This window comes from Typopeltis vanoorti, chromosome 20 (assembly GCF_054136105.1).
Source record: "Typopeltis vanoorti isolate ZY-2024b chromosome 20, IOZ_Tvanoo_1.0, whole genome shotgun sequence".
Taxonomy (NCBI): domain Eukaryota; kingdom Metazoa; phylum Arthropoda; class Arachnida; order Uropygi; family Thelyphonidae; genus Typopeltis; species Typopeltis vanoorti.
In genome coordinates this window covers 73,963,427-73,985,200 of record NC_143568.1, presented here as the reverse complement: position 1 = coordinate 73,985,200, position 21,774 = coordinate 73,963,427, and the positions used below count along the sequence as shown (strand labels likewise).

At 34.4% G+C, this 21,774-nt stretch overlaps 1 protein-coding gene across 2 annotated transcripts in view; it reads left to right on the top strand.

Moving 5' to 3' along the window:
- Nucleotides 1-21,774, top strand: part of Gip (hydroxypyruvate isomerase-like protein Gip) — a 178,485-nt gene that overhangs the window by 140,385 nt on the left and 16,326 nt on the right. For both annotated transcript variants that reach the window (XM_090410111.1, XM_090410110.1), the window contains exons 3-5: nucleotides 8,444-8,546; nucleotides 12,149-12,224; nucleotides 15,415-15,464. In XM_090410111.1, the coding sequence (XP_090266237.1) occupies nucleotides 8,444-8,546; nucleotides 12,149-12,224; nucleotides 15,415-15,464 (229 nt within the window). The remainder of the gene's footprint in view (nucleotides 1-8,443; nucleotides 8,547-12,148; nucleotides 12,225-15,414; nucleotides 15,465-21,774) is intronic.

Here is a 21,774-nt window from a genome sequence, read left to right as displayed (position 1 = left end):
ATTGGTGATCAATAATTAATGAGCCTCCAGGTACTAAATTTAGAAGTGACTATTAATGATGACCTCCTCCATTGTTTTGTTAGAAGTTTGAAGTGAGGGTAATGAAACAATAGTTTGATGGCTGATTTTTTATCTTCCTTTTTTTTTTTTAAAGGAAATGGTTGGATGTAGGGATATCTGTCTGCACCAAATATTGTCTAACTCAGGAACTGGCTGGAAAAAAAACCTAGGAAAATTTTCCTGTAGCCACTGACTAGAATTGAACCTATCACTTGTCTTTTTTTACTACTGATTCTCATTGTTAGTGATAGCAAGTCACAATTATATATTACCATTTACAAATAACTTCACTGTCAAAAAGCTAATTTTAGAGTTTCTCCCAGTCTGAAGTCATTATCATCAAATTCCTGTCATATACCCTCAAGGGGTGCACAGGATATGATAGTACTACATGAAAAATTTACATCATTACTAACTTCCTATCTACAATTTTCCTCCAAATCAGTGTGTTATTTGTCAAGACTCCAACATTATCAGATCTTATATTTCTATCATCTAATGCACTTTGCACCGTATCAATCCACCTATATCTTGGTCTCCCTCTAGGTCGTTTTCCTGCCAACCTGGCAGAGAGCACTTGTTTTGCTAATTCTTCCTTGCCCATTCTGTTTCATACCACCTGAGATTAGCTCTGCTAATGCATTCCTGGATGCTGACAATGTCAAGTTCTTTCCTAATATCCTCGTTTTTAATATGATATTACCATTGATGCCATCTGTTCACGCCTCTAATCTTTCGCAGAACTCTCATATCTGTAGTCTCTAGTCTTTGGTCAAGTGTTTTACTTCTGACCCAGCTCTCAGATCTCCATAAGTTAAAACTGGTTTGAACATTGTCTTGTATACAGCTAATTTAGTGTTCTGACTAATTTCTCTCTTATTCCATATGAATTTATTCAGTTGACTTCCTACCATACCAGCTTTGTTGATTCCATCTTCACTAAAAATCGTGCCTAAGTAGCTGAAATGTTTTACTTGTTCCACAGGTTCTCCGTTCACACAGTTGACATTTTCAATGCTTCTGCCTATTTTCATTGTCTTTGTCTTTTTATTGCTGACCTTCATACCATATCTATTACAACAGTTATTCAATTTAGTCAGGGAATCTTGCAGACTTGTAATGGATTTATTTAGAAGTATAATGTCATCCGCATAAAGCAAAGAGCTAACATTAACATCTCCAATTTTGATATCAGGTTTAATACCACTTTCTTTCATAATGTGATCCATATAGATAATGAATAACAGAGGGGATAACCTACATCCTTGTCTGATACCAGATTTAACATTAAACCGTCTTCCTGTACTTCCTTCAATTCTGACTGCTGACTTACAACTAAAATAAAGAGTAAGTATTGCTTGATATAATGTCCCATCGACACCATATAACTGTAGCGTTTTGAATAGCTTCTCTCTTGGCACCTTGTCATATGCCTTTTCCAGATCTTCTTCTTCTTCTCTCTTCCATCATCTGTGTGGATGATGATGAGGCCGAATAACAAGCGACACCAAACTGGACAGAATTGTTCGGACTCTTCCACTTCTATCTGTCGCGGAAGAGTCGGAACAATTCTGTCCAGTTTGGTGTCGCCTGTTATGATTTGGTTTTCAGGTCCTCTTTTATTTTGTCTATCCATCTAATTCTGGACCATCCTTTGGATCTTTTACCTTCCATCGTTGTATTCAGGGCTTTAGATGGTAGTCTTTCTGTTCCCATTTTGGTCACGTGGCCAAACCATCGCAGTCTTCTTTCTTAGATTTTGTCTATTATTGTTATTTCTTGTTTTGGTCGTTTCCTTATGTCTTCGTTTCTTAGTTGTTCCAGCAGAGATACTCCAAGTAATCTTCTTAGCCAACCCATTTCAGTAACAAATAATTTTTTTCTCTTCAGCCTTTTTGAGATTCCAGCATTCACTTCCATAGAGGAGTATTGGGAGGACCATTGTTTCATAGATTCTTACTTTTGTTACTTGTTTGATGTCTCTCGACTTTCATAATTTATTAAGTCGTCCAAAAGTTTGGGATGCTTGACTGATTTGTCTGTTTATATCTTTTATAATTTCAACATTGTACTCAATAACTCTTTCAAGGTAGGTAAAATTTTCTACCTGCTCTATATTCTTACTATCAATTTCAATTTTCAGATTGGTGCTTCTTTTTCCTATTTGCATAATTTTTGTTTTGTCTATATTTATGTTTAATCCAAATTTTATACACTCCTCCTTTGTTTCATCGCTGTAGATTTTCTTCTGTGCTTGCAAGTAATGCAATGTCGTCTGCAAATTTTATTGTCACATTTTTCCCATATATTTTGATTCCGGAGTCTTTGTTGTTTAATGCCTTATTGGTTGCTTCTTCCAGTGTAAGATTGAACACGTCTGGTGACAGATTGCATCCCTGTCTTACTCTGCTCTCTGTGTGGAACCAGTTGGTTTAGGTGTCCTCCATTCGTACTGCACTTTCAGATTACTCATACAGATTCTTTATTATTCTTATTTTTGTTGGGAATTCCAAATTCTTCCATAGTTCTCTTCTATGGATTGAATCAAATGCTTGACGAAAGTCAATGAAATTTATGTAGCAACTTCGGTTGTACTCTAGTGTCTTTTCTATTAGCTGTCTTAAGGTGAATAGTTGATCAATTGTGCTTTGCCCTGGTTTGAAGCCAGCTTGTTCTTCTCCTAGTGCCAGTTCTATACATGGTTTAATTTGTTTTTGGAGTACTTTCGTAAAAACCTTACTTGGAATACTGAGGAGGCTAATGCCTCTGTAATTATTGCATTCTGTTTTATCTCCTTTTTTTGTATATAGGAGTTATGACTGATTTGGTCCAATCAGTAGGCACTGCTTCGTTTTTGTAGATCCTTTCAAATAATGTTTTTAATGGTTCCAAAAGTTGTTCCTTTCCAGCTTTTAAGAATTCTGCGTGTATTTGATCGATGCCAGGTGCTTTCCTAGTTTTGAGTTTTTCTATGCTGTGTGCTATTATTTCTTTGGTAAAGATATTTGTTTCCTCTTCCATTTCAGTGGCTGGAATCGTAATATCCTGGGAGCTGTTTTTATTATATAAATCTTTGAAGTATTCTTCCCGTCTGGCCATTCTTTTTTGTTTTACTTTCAATTAATTGTTCCTCTTTGTTTTTGATCATTATAATTTTTGTTGTCCGTATCTTATTAATTTGGTCTATTTGTTTATATAATCCCTGAAGGTTATTTTCTTTTGATAGCTTTTCTACCATTTTGCATTTTTCTTCTAACCAGTTATTCTTGTCTCTTTTAACTAGTTTTCTAATTTCTCTGGTTAATCTATTATATTCATTTCTGCTATAGTTCTGTTTTAGTTTTATGCTTTTCCTTTGATCGCTTAACCTTTTTACTTCATTTGAGATCGAAACCTTTTTACTTCCTCTTTCTGTGTAACCTATTTTTTTTTCTGCCGAATTTAATATTATTTCCTTTAATTTGCACCAATGTTCTTCGATGTTTATATTCTGTTTTGGTAGTTCCTTCAGGTTTTTATCTAGTTCTAGTTGATATTTTCTTAGAATATTGTTGTCTTGTAGTTTTTTTACATTGTCTCCTTTTGATTCTGAAAGTGCTTCCAGATTTTAACTTTATTCTTAGGTTTGCTAATACTAGCTTATGGTCTGATCCACAATCTGCAGAGAAGGATCTACAGTTTAGGATACTTGATTTCCATCTTTGGTTTACAATAATATAGTCTATCATATTCTTGGTTTGTCTGTCTGGTGATATCCATGTTCATTTTCTTTGGGGTTTTGGATGTTTAAAGAGAGTGTTGGTTATTGTTAGTCTATTATTTGAGCAGACGTTTAGCAGTCTTTCGCCACGTTCATTGCTTTCTCCATACCTGAACTTTCCGATTACTCTTGGCCAGGTATCCCAGTCTTTGCCTACTTTGGCGTTTAAGTCCCCCATTACAATTAGGAGATCTTGACTTGATGTCTGCTGTACTGCTTTTTGCAAATCTATATAGAACTCCTCACTGTCTTCTGATGATGATGTCGAAGTTGGTGAGTATACTTGAATAATAGTTAATGATCTGATTGATGTTTTAAATCTTGCTTTAATTATCCTAGGTGAGATAGGATTGTAGGACAATAGAGAATTTTTGAGCCTTTGGTTTTAATATAAGTGCTACTCCTTCTGGGTGTTTGTTGTCATCCCTGCCTGAAGTTAAGATTTTGTACTGTCCATGGTGGAATTCTCCTTTTCCAGTCCATTTGGTTTCGCAGAGTCCAATCACTTCCCATCGGTAGTTGTCTAATTCATGCAGTAGTATTTCCAATACTCCTTCCTGGTGAAGAGTTCTTACATTCCATGCTCCTATGCTTGTTATGTTTTTCCTGTCTATTAGGTGATGTTTTGTTCCAATAGCATATTTTTCTCTTGGTTCCCTAATAGTGGGCGCCACCCTTGTTTGACCGGGCCACGGTACAAGCCGGCATGTATCTTTAGGTTGGTTAGAGTCCATTCCGTTTCAATGGTTAAGTTTTCGTCAAGTGTCAACCACCACTCCTTGTACTGAATTCAGCCGCTTTTTTTAGTAGATAGTGAAAACTACAGTTTGAGATGAAAGAGTCGCCCCCCCCCCCGCCCTCGAGTTGCTCTAATAGCGCTGGGGGGGGGGGTAAGAAATAAGAGAGAGTAGAGTGAAAAAAGAGTAGAAGACCATTCTCCGGATATGATATACCAAGTGTATATTGTATGAAGTAAGATCAGGTCTAGCTTGGGTATCTCAGGTTTCCCATGCTTGTATTCACCAATGTGAACCCCAGAGACTTTGTCCAGATCTACAAAACTTAAATACGGATCTTTGTTATATTCCCATGATTTCTCAACTATTTGTCGTAAAGTGAAGGTCTGATCCTGACAGCCTCTATTTCTCCTGAATCCAACCTGTTCTTCACCAAGCTTTTCTTCCACAATTCTTCTCAACCGTTTCTCAAGTATACTTGCATAAATCTTACCAGAAACACTCAGTAGAAAAATAGCTCTGTAATTCTCACATTCAGTTTTATTTCCCTTTTTATATATGGGTACTATGAGAGCTCTACTCCAATCATCTGGAATTTGTCCATCTGTTCAGGCTTTCCGAACTATGCAGAGCAGCCACTGTAAGCCTTTTATACCACCATACTTCAACATTTCTGGTTAAATTTCATCTACTCCTGCTGTCTTTCCACATTTCAAGCCTTTGATGGCATTTTCTACTTCAAGTATGGATATGTATTCCTGACTGCATGGCTGGTCAGTGTTTTTTACCACTGTGCTGTCATCACTGCTTGTTTCATTTAGCAAAATTTTACTAAGTAATTACTCCATACTTCAAGGATATCTGTTTCTCCCATTTTCATGTCATCTTTATCATCTCGAACTCCTTTTACAGCACTTTTTCCTCAATTCTTAAGCTTCTTCAACAACCTCCAGAATATTTTGCCACCTTCTTGATATTTATTTTCTATATTCTTGCCAAAGTCCTCCCATGACTTTTGTTTAGCTAGTTTTACACAGTGTTTAGCATTCTTGCATTTGTCTCTGTATTCTCTAAGAGCACAAGCTGACTTATTTGCCAGGAACTTTTGATATGCTTTCTTCTTTTTCTTCACTGCCTCTTTAACTTCCTGTGTCCACCATGGAGTTCTGATTTTTTAATAATTACAGACAACCCTCACCACATGCCTCTATGGCTGAATCAATCAGTGTTTTCTTCAAGGCTTGCCACTGTATCTCCAAAGTTTGGTTCCTGTTCTCAAACTCTTTCATTTTTTCTTCAATAATCTTTGCCTACAGTTCACATCTGAGAGCTGCTCAACTTTTATTTGCTTTAAATCTTTCTTACGTGTTTTCTTTTCAATATGAAATTCAATTTTATCCTGCTCAAGACTAAATAGTGATCACTTCCAATTTCAAATCCTCTGTACACTCTGGTGTCCTGCACCAGGGAGAAAACATCACTATCAACAATAACATAGTCAATGAGACGTCTTATTCCTTGCCTCTTCTCTCCATGTGAATTTGTGCACATTTTTATGTTGGAACATGGTGTTAGTTATAACCAGTCCATGTCCTGAGCAGAAATCCAACAGATATTTGCCATTATTATTAGCTTTGCTCTTTTCTCCAAATTTTTCCAAAATATTTTTGTATGTCTCACAATCATTTCCTACTCTGCTATTTAGATCCCCAACAAGGACCAACTTTTCCTTTTTCATTGTGTCAGTTGCTTTTTCTAAAGCCTCAAAAACTTTCTCCCACTTCTACCTTAGTAGAACCTTCTGTGGGACCATAGGCACAAATACGTCTCATTGTCCAGTTCCCCATTGTGATATTTGCCCACATCACTCTACTTGAGACTGCCTGCCATTCAAGAAGATTAGCCTCGTATTTAGTGTTGAATACTATGGCTACTCCTTCTTTTCCTTGATTGTCATTGCCTGAATATAACATTTTGTATTTATTGCTCAGAAAGATCTCACCAGTTTTTGCCTTTTTTGTTTCAGTCACCCCCTATTATGTCGCTCTGGTACTTATCTAATTCCTCAGCTAGCTCCATTTCTTTGCCATTCAGGCTTCTTATGTTGATAGTACCGATCCTTAACTCTGGTGATGTTGAGTTGGGGTGTGTTTTCATATTTGTTCCAGTAGCTGACTTTTCACTGTTTGCTCTGGTTTCCCTGCCGAAAACAATGGGGCCTTGTTTAACCGGGCGACGCTCCAGCCGGCATGAAATTTTGTCATGTTGTACCATCATTTTGTAGTTTGGTTTAAGCCAATAAGAATACAATTTGGTCAGCTAAATCCCAAATTGCCAGCCCATCCTCGTTCGTTCAGTATACAGGTAGATATCCAATAGGGTGCACCACGAGAAGGTGAGTATTGGACATTAGGTCAGAAGTCCTGGTTGGTTCTCCTCATTCCTTCAAAGGCTATGTAGAGGTCTCCTCTCAGTTATACAGCTTTGATCATTAAGCACATCCAAAGTCTTCTATATCTAAAAGTGTAGTTGTCATTGCTGAGAAAGAGTGAATGTAGGGATAAACATGTAAAGGAAGAGCAAGTGAGAGAGAGGAAATGATTAAAGATGAAGCATGTATGGATATGGAAAATTAAGAAATCAAGGAGCATGATAGAGACAGATCATGAAACGACAGGAAAAAAGTGGATGTAAGAATGAGTGACTGATTGTGAGAGGACAGAGTGAAAAGAAAGCAAGATATATGAGTGAAAGGAACTGGAAAATGAGGGTGGATAGTGGGATTGAGAGATGGTATAGGTTTAATGGTACTCAAACACTGTGTAATATTTGTAGTTGGGGAAGTAGGGAATTATAGATAAGGAAAGTAGGAAAGTTCATGAAATTGGTATTAGGATAATAAGAGTAGTGTGCATGCTTGTTGGTCTTCAGATGAATTTTTGTGTCTGTCATGTATTAATGCAAGGAGTCTGAGAAATCTGTAGCATTGAGTTGAATTTTCCAAGGATAACTTTCATAAGCAAAACTTGGTTACCTGAGGCCAGCTAAATTCTTTGGCTTAAAAGTCTCCAAATTTCATTAACAAATTAGCACTGCACCATGTAAACTTAATACCATTGCAATGAAAATTAAAATTTTACCGTTTGTGGCCTTACTGACATCTGTCTTTCATAATTTTGTCAAGTTCAGCATAACTTTTTTCCCAGTAGCTATCCTTATTTAAATTTTATCTTCACATTGACCATAATTCTTTATTCTGGACCCCAGTAGATCACAACATTCAACCACCTCTATTTTATCTCCCTCAGTCATAAATTCATCCTGATTGCTAGAAGCCATCACTTTTGTTTTACTAAAGAATTGATTCATTTGAATTTTGGATGTGGAGGAGACTATAAAGAATCCTATGGATTGCAAGAATGACTAATAAGAATATTTTATAAATATAAGACAGAATGGTCCTTGGAAGCAGTGATTGCTAAACAGTAGTTAATATACTGTGGTTATATTATGTGAGCAGGTGAGTCAAGTCATTGGTGGCATGTAACAACAAATTTCATTCCTTTAATATGTCCAATTAACCCTTAATTTAGCAAACTCTTAGGGACCAGAGGAATAGTTTATTATAGTGAATTTCTTTTAGCAGTAGCATCCTATGAGGTTTTAGTTGCTATTTTTTGATACTTTTCAGCAGTTTGTTATGGTAGTGTTTGCTGTAGTGAGTAAATGTATTGAACTAGTGTTATGTATTTTATATACTTTTTTTTGTGTTCATAACTTATAGTTATCAAGTTTGTCCTGTTTTCACGATGGTAAAACATTACAATTTTCTTGCAGATTTTAAAATTATGATGCTAATAAATATTTACATTTTTCAATATTTTAGGATGCACATTATTGCTGGTCTTCTTTCAAAATATATTCATGATACAGAAGTGGAAACAGTTTATGTAGAGAACCTGAAAACTGCAGCCAATCAGCTTGCAGAGGTATTACTTTAATTACTGTTGTATAAGTATGTGAAGTTTAAATGAAGAACTACAGTATGATACTCGTGGTAAATATGTAAAATACATAAATGGAAAACCAGTGTTCCAGGTGCCTATCCATGTTGAAATGATAATGCAACAACCAGTGTAGTAAAAGTAATACATAACTGGATGGACTTGCATAGTGGTAATTAAAATCAATTTGAGTGATAAATAAAAGCAGAAATGGTTAACTTTCATTAATGTCATTGAATATCAGTATAATGCTAGAGATCTCTGTATTGACATGACAGATTAAATGTAGTATTGCTATTATTATAAATTGAACAGAATGTCTGTTATTCTGTAATGTTACTTCGCTTTTCATGAAATATGCAGCACTGGGGATACAGTTCATGGTGGTGAGGTCTTAAAATGCCAGTAATCAAGAAGTTAAAACAATACTAATGAATCTGTTCACATCTTCTAGATGTGAACAGATTCATGGATTAGGTTGTGTAGTTTTTACATATTGCAAAACCTAATTATCATTACACAGGTATTATTACACTAGAGTTCTTGCTAATTATTATTTACACACCATCATATATTTCAAACTCATCCACTGACAAAGCACTCACAACCTCCTATGGCAACTCATTCGCCAATTTTTTTAAGCAAAAAATCTAATTCTCATGCTTACTAATCACACTCTTAAAGTTTCTGGTATCCCTTGTTCTTTTCCCTGCACATCCCAGCTTGAGCCCTCCTGATTTGATCTGTTCCTGGATGTTTTAAAGGAAGATGCATTCTAGACTACTGTATTGTTAATGTTAATAACTGCTAACACATGTAAAAAAAAAAAAATAGAATTTAACTGCTATATATTTCTTCCTTATTACAAAGATATCATCAGGGAGAGAAGAAAATTGGTTAAATGTTGTCAGCTGATCTTCTTTTCCTAATATCCTTGTAACAAAGAAATATATTTTATGTTGCTCCCACTCATAAAAGCTTGTAAACCTATAGTACATTACTTCCCATAGGTGAGCTATGGATTTTTTTCTTATTTTTAAGTATTTTTATATATTTTTTGTTTTTGGTTATTTTTATACAAAATCTGGAAACTCTGCTCTAGAGTCCAAACATGGAAATTTTTTCCAGCTACTTGAGACTTCCAATAAGTAGGGCAGTGGTCTCAAACAGGACATTGACATTCATCTTCCACCTGAAAAATGAAGAGGTTAAGTTTTATTTTTCTTTGTACATGTGTTAACCATAACAGTCAAATATTTGATCAATATTTGGTTTAAATATTTCCCCATGGAGGAGTTCTTTCTTAAGTAGGAAGAGATCCCTCCATGGGAAATATTCACTACCATTGATGAGGTTTGTGCTGAAGTGACTTATCAAACACATCAACAACAAAAGATTTACTGACAGGAACATAAGACTTATCAAAGGCAGAATGAAGGTTATGTTGAAGGTTTATGAATGTATTTTGTTCAATAAATGTCATGCAATCACATTTTAGAATTTTTTTCATCTCTCTCTCTCTCTTCCCCAGGAGGAGAATTTCAGGTTCAGATTAGTTAATTTCCCTTGATGTTTAGGAATAAGTTATCCCTCCTTCATTCAAGGTGAAAGGGAAGAGAAGCATCCTCACTTTCTTTCTTTTATGCTATAAAAAAAAAAATCAGTATCACCCATGAATATATAATCCATCCCAGCCTGACATGAACAGATTAACTTATTTAATATACAAGTAACCCTCGTATAATGCAGTACTTATACAGCGGTTTCAATATAACATGGTCTACAAATTGTAGTAGCCCTTGTTGAATGCGGTACTTATAGAACGATTTTGATATAAGACGGTCTACAAACTGTAGTAACACTTTATCTTTTCATATATTTTTCAACATGCAACTTAAAAATCAAATTTTATCTTCGTTAAATTTTCATCTGCCCGTATCACGTATGTAGTTATAAGTAGCGAATTTATATTAGGGGAAATACCCTTTAGCACACATGTATGTCAATTGTTTACCATATAAAGTATTTATTGTCAAAAATTGTCTTCATTTTCTGCCAAGAAAGTGCATTAAAAATCATAAGTGTGTTAATCTCAAGCTGAGCACTTTATTTTTTGGTGAGTTACATACAATATGTAATGCTTTTTTTTATGTGAAAAATTTATTTTTATAGTAATGGCCACATAGAGCATTTTTGCGATATGGTTGAAAACGAAATTAGTGAATTAATTGATGGTGAAATAGATTTAAATGAGGAGAAACGTACAATTATAGATGACGTCGAAATGAGGAAAGTTCTGCCAAAGATTCTGATTGTGATGAATCCGTTAAGGAATTCAGTTTAAAGAAATTGAATTCAGCAGAAAGATTGAACTTGGCAAGAAAGTTATTTTTATGGATAATGATCTCTCAATGGAGCACTCTGGAAAATTCACAAGACAATTGGATATTTGTTTAGCTCCATATTATGAACTTAATAAAAAATTGCAGTAGTGGTAAGCAAGGTCTTATTACTGATTCTTGATAACTAAACCAGCCAAAGTAGGCAATGAGAATTATGCAAATGATGTTCAAGAGATTTCAAGTGATGACGACGTCCGGCCACTCGTAAATAAAGAATATCTATGAAATGTTAGTTTTGAAGACAGTGATGATGATTAAATTATGCACTTTATTTTATTTTGCCTAAAGCATTTTATGCATTATAAACAATGAAGTTTACTTACAATTTATAATTTTATAAGGGAACTATGTATTTTGTTTCATAGTTTATATGTTTCCTTAACTTACATGAGTTACCTGAGTTAAATAAAAATATGTTTTTGTTGGCTATGTCATTGTTTATATAATCTTTAAAAAAAACAATTTCAGAAACTGGACCCTACTTTTTCTATGTGATCTGAGTCTCACATAACACGATTTATATAACGCGGCATTTCTATGGAACCTAACATCCGCGTTATACAAGGGTTACCTGTATTTGAAAAGATTGTCAGCTCATTGGCTGACTGTCTGAACTATTCCTATCCACACACACACACACACACACACACACACACACACACACACAATACTCCCCTACCCAGAGAGTGCTTTCTATGACATAATGTTTGTTTGTTATTACTTTTGTCCCACAGTTAATGTCATATATTATTCTGTGTATAAAGATGTGGTAAGAGCAAAATATTGCCATATTAATCAAAACCCTTTTATTAATATACTCTCTGGTATCTGATCTGTTTATTATTAACCTAAAGGTATATTATAGTATAATAGTATATTTATGTTTGATTTCCTGGTATATTTTTCCCCAAAATATTGAATGATGCATGTGATATGTTGCAGTAAAGCAAGATAATTTTTCACAGCAGAGCTCAGATGAGAAAGTAAAGAGAACGACTAACATTACACTCCTACCTACTTTGTACAGTAGAAGGAATTGTTTAAAATAGAGGATGATTATATGAAAATTCTAAATAAACAAGAAATAATTTTATTTCTTGTTAAAGTGTATTATTATTTCTTTTTAGATTTTTTATAAATTTATTCTTAATTATAATATTTTATTTTATTTATTTTTAATTTTAGAATGGCATTATGGCATTGATTGAACCTATTACTCCAGTTGTGAAGCCACTTTATTTCCTTAATGATTTCCATAAAGGTAAGGTGGTATAATTATTTTATTTCATATTTAGGATAATTTAATGATTGTAGTCCGGTCAAGGGATAAAGCAACAGTTGCGATTTTTCTGTTAGGATACAAATGGTTCCTTAGCCTACATATATAATTTAGTACATATTTTGATTCAGCACTTCACTTTCTAGAAATAAGGAAGTGACTTATTGGGTGGTGTTGCCATCGGTCAGTTTATATTCATCATGGGATTTCATTAAAGTATACAAGCAGTGTTTTACTTTTGTGCAAATTAGTTTATTTTTGCATATTTTGAATTTTCTAATAATCATTAAGGATAATTTTTAAAAGGAAAAGCAGCTAAAATAATATTTTTTGTTGTGAAACATAATACATCCAGATCCTGATTTATACAAGGGTTATATTCTGCAGACCTTTATAACACAAATTCTACCTAAGATTTAACTTCTCCCATCTATTATAATTGATAATTATCAATCAATGCTCTCTGTCAAACAAGAACTTGCTGAAGTTAACATCTCTCTCACCTTTTTTATTGCTTAAATTCTAAAGTATATGATGTTATTTGCTATATCTTTAGAGAATCAGACAAACAATAGCTTATGAAAAATTGAAATAGAAAAATACTCAATTTCATTAATTTAGTGAAAAAAATTCTACCTATCATTCTACATCCTCTTTTGACAAATGATTATAAGCTTGTTCATGTGTTTCTGTTTTTTATTTTATTTGTGTGGGATTCCTCCCATTCCTCAACTGCCCCTTAGGACTGGTTGAGCCCTCCTAATGAGGGAATAAGTACTATATCCTATGACTGTAGCCTGTGTGTGTGATTTCACTGGGCTGGTTTGCCTGCTTGCAGGATGAAAACCTCAGTAAACTGAGGGGAAACCCTGCTGTCCAAGACTGGCTAACTTGACTATGGCTGAGAAAGATCCTTAAGCTCCTCATGTCATTGATGGGAATCGAACCTAGGACACTCCTTCCTCAGGCATATGGTAGTAAAGCGCATAGCCACTAGGATAACCATGCAGCCATGTGTTTCTGTTAACAACAGACGGCATCAGTATAATAGCCAGAAATCATCAGTTTTTAATAACTTTCTTCCCTTCAGAAATATGTTTTAAATTTCTTATAATATAGAAAGGAATTTCAGATTTATTGCAGTGAATTGAAGTAAGCGTAAGCTATGTTTTGAAGTGTAACTATTTTTTAAAATTCTGCTAAACTGCCTCTGTTTAATATCCCATAATCAGAATTGAAAGTTTTTTTTTGAAGAGAAACAAGAAATTATTGTTATTATTATCAACATTTTAGATCTCCAAGGAGTCGAAGACTTATTGAGGGAGACTGTAGATCACCCATTCCAAATGTCTGGAAGGTTTTTACTGTATATTTGTTTAGGGTAGGAGTGTTCTGTAGAACAGCAGATTCCCAGAATAACCTGTCACTTTTGAAGTAATTTTAGGGTAACAGTCTTTTTCCATCTAACCGTATGAAGGGTGTTGAGCACATAGTCATCTGATTTCCCCTTTGTCTGAGTTAGTTCACACCACCATTCTGCACAAATGCATGACATAATAAAAAAAAAAAAAAAAATAGCACACAGAACTAGAGGTGGTCAATGACTTCCTCCTAAACATAATTAGTATATATTTTTAAAAAAATGTCACCAAAAGTAACTGCATTCCTAAAAATAAAAATACAGGTTATTAAACAATGCACCTAATAGCACACAAACTAACAGACTCCAATTACTCCTAAACAATAATAGTTCTATATGTTGGAGTATCTGGGGGGGGACACTCAATAAACGTCAGTTACAAACTGCCTATAGGCCAGTATTAAAATTAGCTTCCGTTATCCACTCTTCAAAAGATGTTCATTCATTATCAGTACTGGAATATAGGATACACTTACCAGTCTAAATTCCCTTGTTATGGACAGTCTGGTAGATCCACAGTGAAACAGAGACAACCATTACACAGTTATGGACAAAGTAGATTAGCAGATCATGTACATTGTGCCCCCACATGCAATAAGACAAAGAAAAAATGTTACCCCAAAAAAGACTCCACTTCAACAGGTACAGGTTATTCTAGAATTTACCAATGCTCTACAGAAAACTAACCTAAAATATAGATGGCAAAAAAAAAAAAAAAAAATCTAAACCTCTGGGAGACTAATCTTGCATTTCAAGTAACAGAAAAACCATCATCCTTTGACTGTTCAGAGGACAGTCAAAATATTTGAATGCTTACTTATTTGATACTCTATATTGTTATTTAAACCTACCTTTTTATCCATGAACATATCTCAATTAGTGTTACATGAAATATTGGGTTAAAATATTCATTTTGATAGTCCTGTATGATAAGTTTACATTATTACTAACTTCCTATTAACAATTTTCTTCTGAATTAGTCTGTTATTTGTGAGGACTCAAATATTATCTGACTGTATGTTTGTCTTCTAATTACATCACTCTAACTAGATCTTTGTTTTTCCTTTCAAACTTCAAGCTGCTCTTTGTATTCCTTACATAGTATGCTCCCTTCACAGGGTTGGTACATCTGTGGCAGAGTGTATAATAAGAGTCTGTATCAAAATGTGATGTAGGCCATTATACGTCTATGAAGGGGAGTTATGCATTATGGGATGCAAAGAGTAAACTGATGTGGTCAGCTTATCAGACCACAGGTATCTAAATATACACAAGTATTATATACAAGTATCTAAAGGTAAAACAATTTCAAGATGTTGCAGATATACACCTGAATATTCCATAGCATTTTCCATTTCCAACTTCCAGTGATGAATAAACAATGAAAGGTTGTGAAATATCATATGGGTTGTACTTTGAAGGAAATAACTCAAAGGCACATGTACTTATAATTTCCCTACAAAAAATTCTGTCCTGGATATTTTTCAACAGTGATATCTCAAGTTTTCTGAAATGAGAAAAAGTAGAATGACATGTACTGTAAAAAAAAACTATATGAAGTAAAATTTAAGTTGGCAAAAGTAGATGAAAAATATAAAATAATAACAATCATCATGGCAGTAAATACCTGTTTAGTTACTATGTATTCTGGATTTAATGATACAAAATTTATGATTTTCTTATAATTTAATTCAATAATCATGCTATATAAGAATACATTTTATTTTAGTGACATAACCATTTTCATTTTAGCTGTTCAGTACATTAAGGAGATCAATAACTCAAATCTTAAGCTGCAATTGGTAGGTATATTTCATTCTACTAAGAGCAGATTTAAATTATAAAATATATAATTAAAAAATTTTCATTTATTAGTCATTAATATTAAACATTTTCAGTCATACTACATACATTTCTAAATTCATAAAAACTAACAAATCAGAATTTGTAGATAATACCTTCCAGAATTAATTGTCAAATCACTTGCCAACCTCAAAATCGAAATGGTTCAAAAGCAAGTTTAAGGTAGTGGCCAAGCAATCACCCAGCCTCCTAACATCAAAAGTGATTTCCCTAAAATACAGTAGACTCTCATGTGACAGATTTGGGATCACGGGAACAGTTTGTTTTAGTGGATTTTCTTTATAATAAAATTGTTCCTATGGGACTTTTTTGGTAGTTCATTATAGCAAGTGAAATTTTTAAAATGCCATTTTCTTGAACATAAACCATTTCATTTTAGTATTTAATTTGATTAATATCATTATCACTTCATGACACAATGTGATAGTACTACATAATTAAGTTGACATTATTACTAACTTCTTGTGAACATTTTTCTTCCAAATTAATCTGTTATTTGTCAGGTCTATAATATTATCTGAATTTTTGGATGGTAAATTAGATATCCTCATATGGAAGTAGTATGCTTTTTTTCCCCCTTATTTTAATCCTGAAAGCCTCAACTACAATATATTAACACAAGCACAATTAAGATATAATACACTGGCCTCTTAGTTGCTTTGGACATAATTCCAAACTTACAGTTGGCCTTCTAGGTTTTAATTTCAAACTGTATCAATTCCTCTTATAACTAGGGCTTATCCTAGGTCTTTTTCTTGCTATCTTAGATTAACATTCATGTGTTAATCTACGATTTGGCCTTCGAATAGCTTGGACCTTAATCTGATCAAAAATGTTTGGAATATTTTAAAGCAAAAAATTGACATCAAAAGGCCCACAAATGTCATTCATCAAATTACATCAAGCAATCACAGAAAGCTGGAGTGAAATTCTACTAACCAACTTGTGGCATGAACTCAAAATTATGTGGCCAGATGTACAGCATTTACTGGTCCTATACAGCATTAGTATGTGTACAGCAAAACGTACAGCATTTGAAATATTTTATTCACCTTAACAGAAAGAGTAAACTATGAACATACATTAGTTGTTTATTCTGAGGAACTTTTTCATGTAAAATTATTTTTTGATTATATATCAAACTTTTAAAGTTTGACAAAATTATCATCGTCAATCAATGTAATCTAAATTTATGTAATACCAACATTTTATGTTTTATTTTTACTACTATCATTTACATAGTGTATGTTTAATGCATGTAATTTGTATTTTGTTTTGTAAAACTATTACCTATTTTTACTGTGCAATTCACAACCATCTCTAACAAATTGTAACTGGGATAATGCCCGTAATAAATGTTCTTATTATTATCATAAAACAAAGTTTAGATATGATATTTGTTGCTTTTAAATTTCATTCATAAAATAAACAATTACGTGTGACAGCAAAAGCTGTATTTTCCCTTTTTTTTAATAATAAAGGTAATTCCTCCACATAGCCTATAAAGGAATGCGGAGAACAGACCAGGCCTTCTGACCTAATGTCCAATCCTCATCTTCTCGTGGTGCACCCTGTTGGGCTACTTGGATACTGAACGAATGAGGATGGGCTGGCAATTTGGGATTTAGCCGACCAAATTGTATTCTTATTGGTTAAACCACAATAAAAAATGATGGTACAATATGACAAAATTTCATGCTGGCTGGGGGTCGCCCGGTTAAACAAGGCCCCCGTTGTTTTCGCCAGGGAACCACGGCGAACAGCGAAAAGTCAGCTACTGGAACAAATCTGAAAACATGCCCCAACTCAACATCACCAGAGTTAAAGATCGGTACTATCAACATAAGAAGCCTGAATGGCAAAGAAATGGAGCTAGCTGAGGAATTAGATAAGTAGCAGATAGATATAATAGGGGTGACTGAAACAAAAAAAGACAAAAGCTGGTGAGATCTTTCTGAGCAATAAATACAAAATGTTATATTCAGGCAATGACAATCAAGGAAAAGAAGGGGTAGCCATAGTATTCAACACTAAATACAAGGCTAATCTTCTTGAATGGCAGTCAGTCTCAAGTAGAGTAATGTGGGCAAATATGAGAATGGGGAACTGGACAATGAGACTTATTTGTGCCTGGTCCCACAGAAGATTCTACTAAGGTAGAAGTGGAGGAATTTTTTGAGGCTTTAGAAAAAGCAACTGACACAATGAAAAAGGAAAAGTTGGTCCTTGTTGGGGATCTAAATAGCAGAGTAAGAAATGATTGTGAGACATATAAAAATCTTTTGGGAAAATTTGGAGAAAAGAGCAAAGCTAATAATAATGGCAAATATCTTTTGGATTTCTGCTCAGGACATGAACTGGTTATTACTAACACCATGTTCCAACATAAAAATGTGCACAAATTCACATGGAGAGAAGAGGCAAGGAATAAGAAGTCTCATTGACTATGTTATTGTTGATAGTGATGTTTTCTCTCTGGTGCAGGACACCTGAGTGTACAGAGGATTTGAAATTGGAAGCAATCACTATTTAGTCTTGAGTAGGATAAAATTGAATTTCATATTGAAAAGAATAACATGTAAGAAAGTTTTAAAGCGAATAAAAGTTGAGCAGTTCTCAAATGTGAACTGTAGACTAAAATACATAGATATTATTGAAGAAAAAATGAAAGATTTTGAGAACAGGAATCAAACCTTGGAGATTCAGTGGCAAGCCTTGAAGAAAGCCCTGATTGATTCAGCTAGAGAGGCATGTGGTGAAGTTGTCTGCAAGGATAGAAAAATTAGAACTCCATGGTGGACACAGGAAGTTAAAGAGGCAGTGAAGGAAAAGAAGAAAGCATATCAAAAGTTCCTGGCAAATAAGTCAGCGTGTGCTCTTAGAGAATACAGAGACAAATGCAAGAAAGCTAAACACTGTGTAAAATTAGCTAAACAAAAGTCATGGGAGGACTTTGGCAAGAATATAGAAAATAAATATCGAGAAGGTGGCAAAATATTCTGGAGGTTGTTGAAGAAGCTTAAGAATGGAGGAAAGAGTGCTGGAAAAGGAGTTAGAGATGATAAAGGTGACATGGAAACAGGATAAAAAGATATCCTTGAAGTATGGAGTAATTACTTTGAAAAATTGCTAAATGAAACAAGCAGTGATGACAGCACAGTGATAAAAAACACTGACCAGGCATGCAGTCAGGAATACATATCCATACTTGAAGTAGAAAAAGTCATCAAACGCTTGAAATGTGGAAAGGCAGCAGGAGAAGATGATATTCAACCAGAAATACTGAAGTATGGTGGTGGTATAAGAGTTACAGTGGCTGCACTGCATAGTTCAGAAAGCCTTGACAGAGTGACGAATTCCAGATGACTGGAGTAGACCTCTCATAGTACCCATATATAAAAAGGAAAATAAAATTGAATGTGATAATTACAGAGATATTTCCCTACTGAGTGTTCCTGGCAAGATCTATGCAAGTATACTTGAGAAACGGTTGAGAAGAATTGTGGAAGAAAAGCTTTGTGAAGAACAAGCTGGATTCAGGCCAAATAGAGGATGTCAGGATCAGATCTTCACTTTACGACAAATAGTGGAGAAAGCATGGGAATATAACAAGGATCTGTATTTAAGTTTTGTCGATCTGGAAAAGGCATATGACAAGGTGCCAAGAGAGAAGCGGTTCAAATCCTACAGTTATATGGTGTCGATGGGACATTATATCAAACAATACTTAGTCTTTATTTGAGTTGTAAGTCAGCAGTTAGAATTGAAGGAAGTACAGAAGATGCTTTAATGTTAAATCTGGTGTGAGACAAGGATGTACATTATCCCTCTGTTATTCATTATCTGTATGAATCACATCATCATTATCATCAACAACAAATTCCTGCCATGTACCCTCAATGGGTGTACAGGATATGATAATTATATCATATCCTGTACACCCAATATGATAGTTCTAATTTTTCTATCCTTGCAGACAACTTCACCACATGCCTCTCTACCTGAATCAATCAGGGCTTTCTTCAAGGCTTGCCACTGAATCTCCAAGGTTTGATTCCTGTTCTCAAACTCTTTCATTTTTTCATGTTACCTTTATCATCTCTAACTCCTTTTACAGCACTCTTCCCTCAATTCCTAAGCTTCTTCAACAATGAAAGAATATTTTAGTCTACAGTTCGCATCTGAGAGCTGCTCGTCTTTTATTCACTTTAAAACTTTGTTACATGTTATTCTTTTCAATATGAAATTCAGTTTTATCCTGCTCAAGACTAAATAGTGATCACTTCCAATTTCAAATCCTCTGTACACTCTGGTGTCCTGCACCAGGGAAAAAACATTACTATCAACAATAACATAGTGAATGAGACTTTCTTATTCCTTGCCTCTTCTCTCCATGTGAATTTGTGCACATATTTATGTTGGAACATGGCGTTAGTAATATCCAGTCCATGTCCTGAGCAGAAATCCAACAGAAAATTGCCATTATTATTAGATTTGCTCTTTTCTCCAAATTTTCCCAAAAGATTTTTGTATGTCTCACAATCATTTCCTACTCTGCTATTTAGATCCCCAACAAGGACCAACTTTTCATTTTTCATTGTGTCAGTTGCTTTTTCTAAAGCCTCAAAAAATTCCTCCATTTCTACCTTAGTAGAACCTTCTGTGGGACCATAGGCACAAATAAGTCTCATTGTCCAGTTCCCCATTCTCATATTTGCCCACATTACTCTACTGACTGCCATTCAAGAAGATTAGCCTCGTATTTTGTGTTGTATACTATGGCTACTCCTTCTTTTCCTTGATTGTTATTGCGTGAATATAACACTTTGTATTTATTGCTCAGGAAGATCTCACCGGTTTTTGTCTTTTTTGTTTCAGTCACCCCCTATTATGTCGATCTGGTACTTATCTAATTCCTCAGCTAGCTCCATTTCTTTGCAATTCAGGCTTCTTATGTTGATAGTACCGATCTTTAACTCTGGTGATGTTGAGTTGGGGCATGTTTTCAGATTTGTTCCAGTAGCTGACTTTTCGCTGTTCGCCTTGGTACCCTGGCGAAAACAACGGGGGCTTTGTTTAACCGGGCGACCCCCAGCCAGCATGAAATTTTGTCATGTTGTACCATCATTTTTTATTGTGGTTTAACCAATAAGAATACAATTTGGTCGGCTAAATCCCAAATTGCCAGCCCATCCTCGTTCGTTCAGTATCCAGGTAGATACCCAACAGGGTGCACCACGAGAAGGTGAGGATTGGACATTAGGTCAGAAGCCCTGGTCGGTTCTCCGCATTCCTTTAAAGGCTCTGTGGAGGTCTTCTCTCTGTTATACAGCTTTGACCCTTAAGCACCTCTGCATCAGACCATAAAGATGTAATTTTCCTACTATCATTTGTTATTTTGATTCAAAAAGTGGTGTGAAGAATAAGATTATTGATTTTGTGTCCCTTCCTGGGGAAACTGCAGAGCTTATCAGCAATTCTATCTTAACTGTTCTCGAAAAAAACAATTTATCTAAGAAGGTTGCTGCATATTGTGCTGATAATGCAAATACCAATTTTGTTGCTAGAAAGGGTATTAACAATGTCTTTGCTATACTGAACAGAAGTTTAGAGCAAAATATTATTGGAGAAGGTTGTGCAGCTCATATGGTTCACAATGCCATTCAAACTGCTGCTGATCTTTTACCACTAGACATAGAGTCTATTGTAACAAAAATTTATAGCCATTTTTACATTTACACTGTCAGAGTAGAATCTTTGAAAGAACTCTCTGGAGAAGCAGAAGTTGAATATCACAAAATTCTAGGCTACAGTAAAACTAGATGGCTAGCTTTAATGCCTGTGATTGAGAAGATTCTGAAATTATATAGTCCATTGAAGTCATATTTCTTATCCCTTGATAAAGTGTCCAAGAATAATCGAACTCTTTTTCAATGATAATATCTCTCAGTTGTGGTTAACATTTCTTCATAGTCAGGCATCTGTATTTGAGGCAGTAGTCAGAAACATTGAAGGAAATTATTGTACAATAACGGAAGTCTCAGAGGAACTTGATATGCTAAAAGCAAAATACAGAGAATGTCTAGAATCAAACTACGTTCCTATTGGCATAAGAAGAGATTTAAGAATTTTAGAAAATGAGGGAAGCATAAAAAAATTGTTTATTTCTCATGTTAAAACTTTTTACAATAACTGTTTGGAACATTTGGACATGCAGTCATCCCAGTTTCTGGAAATTAAGACATTTAA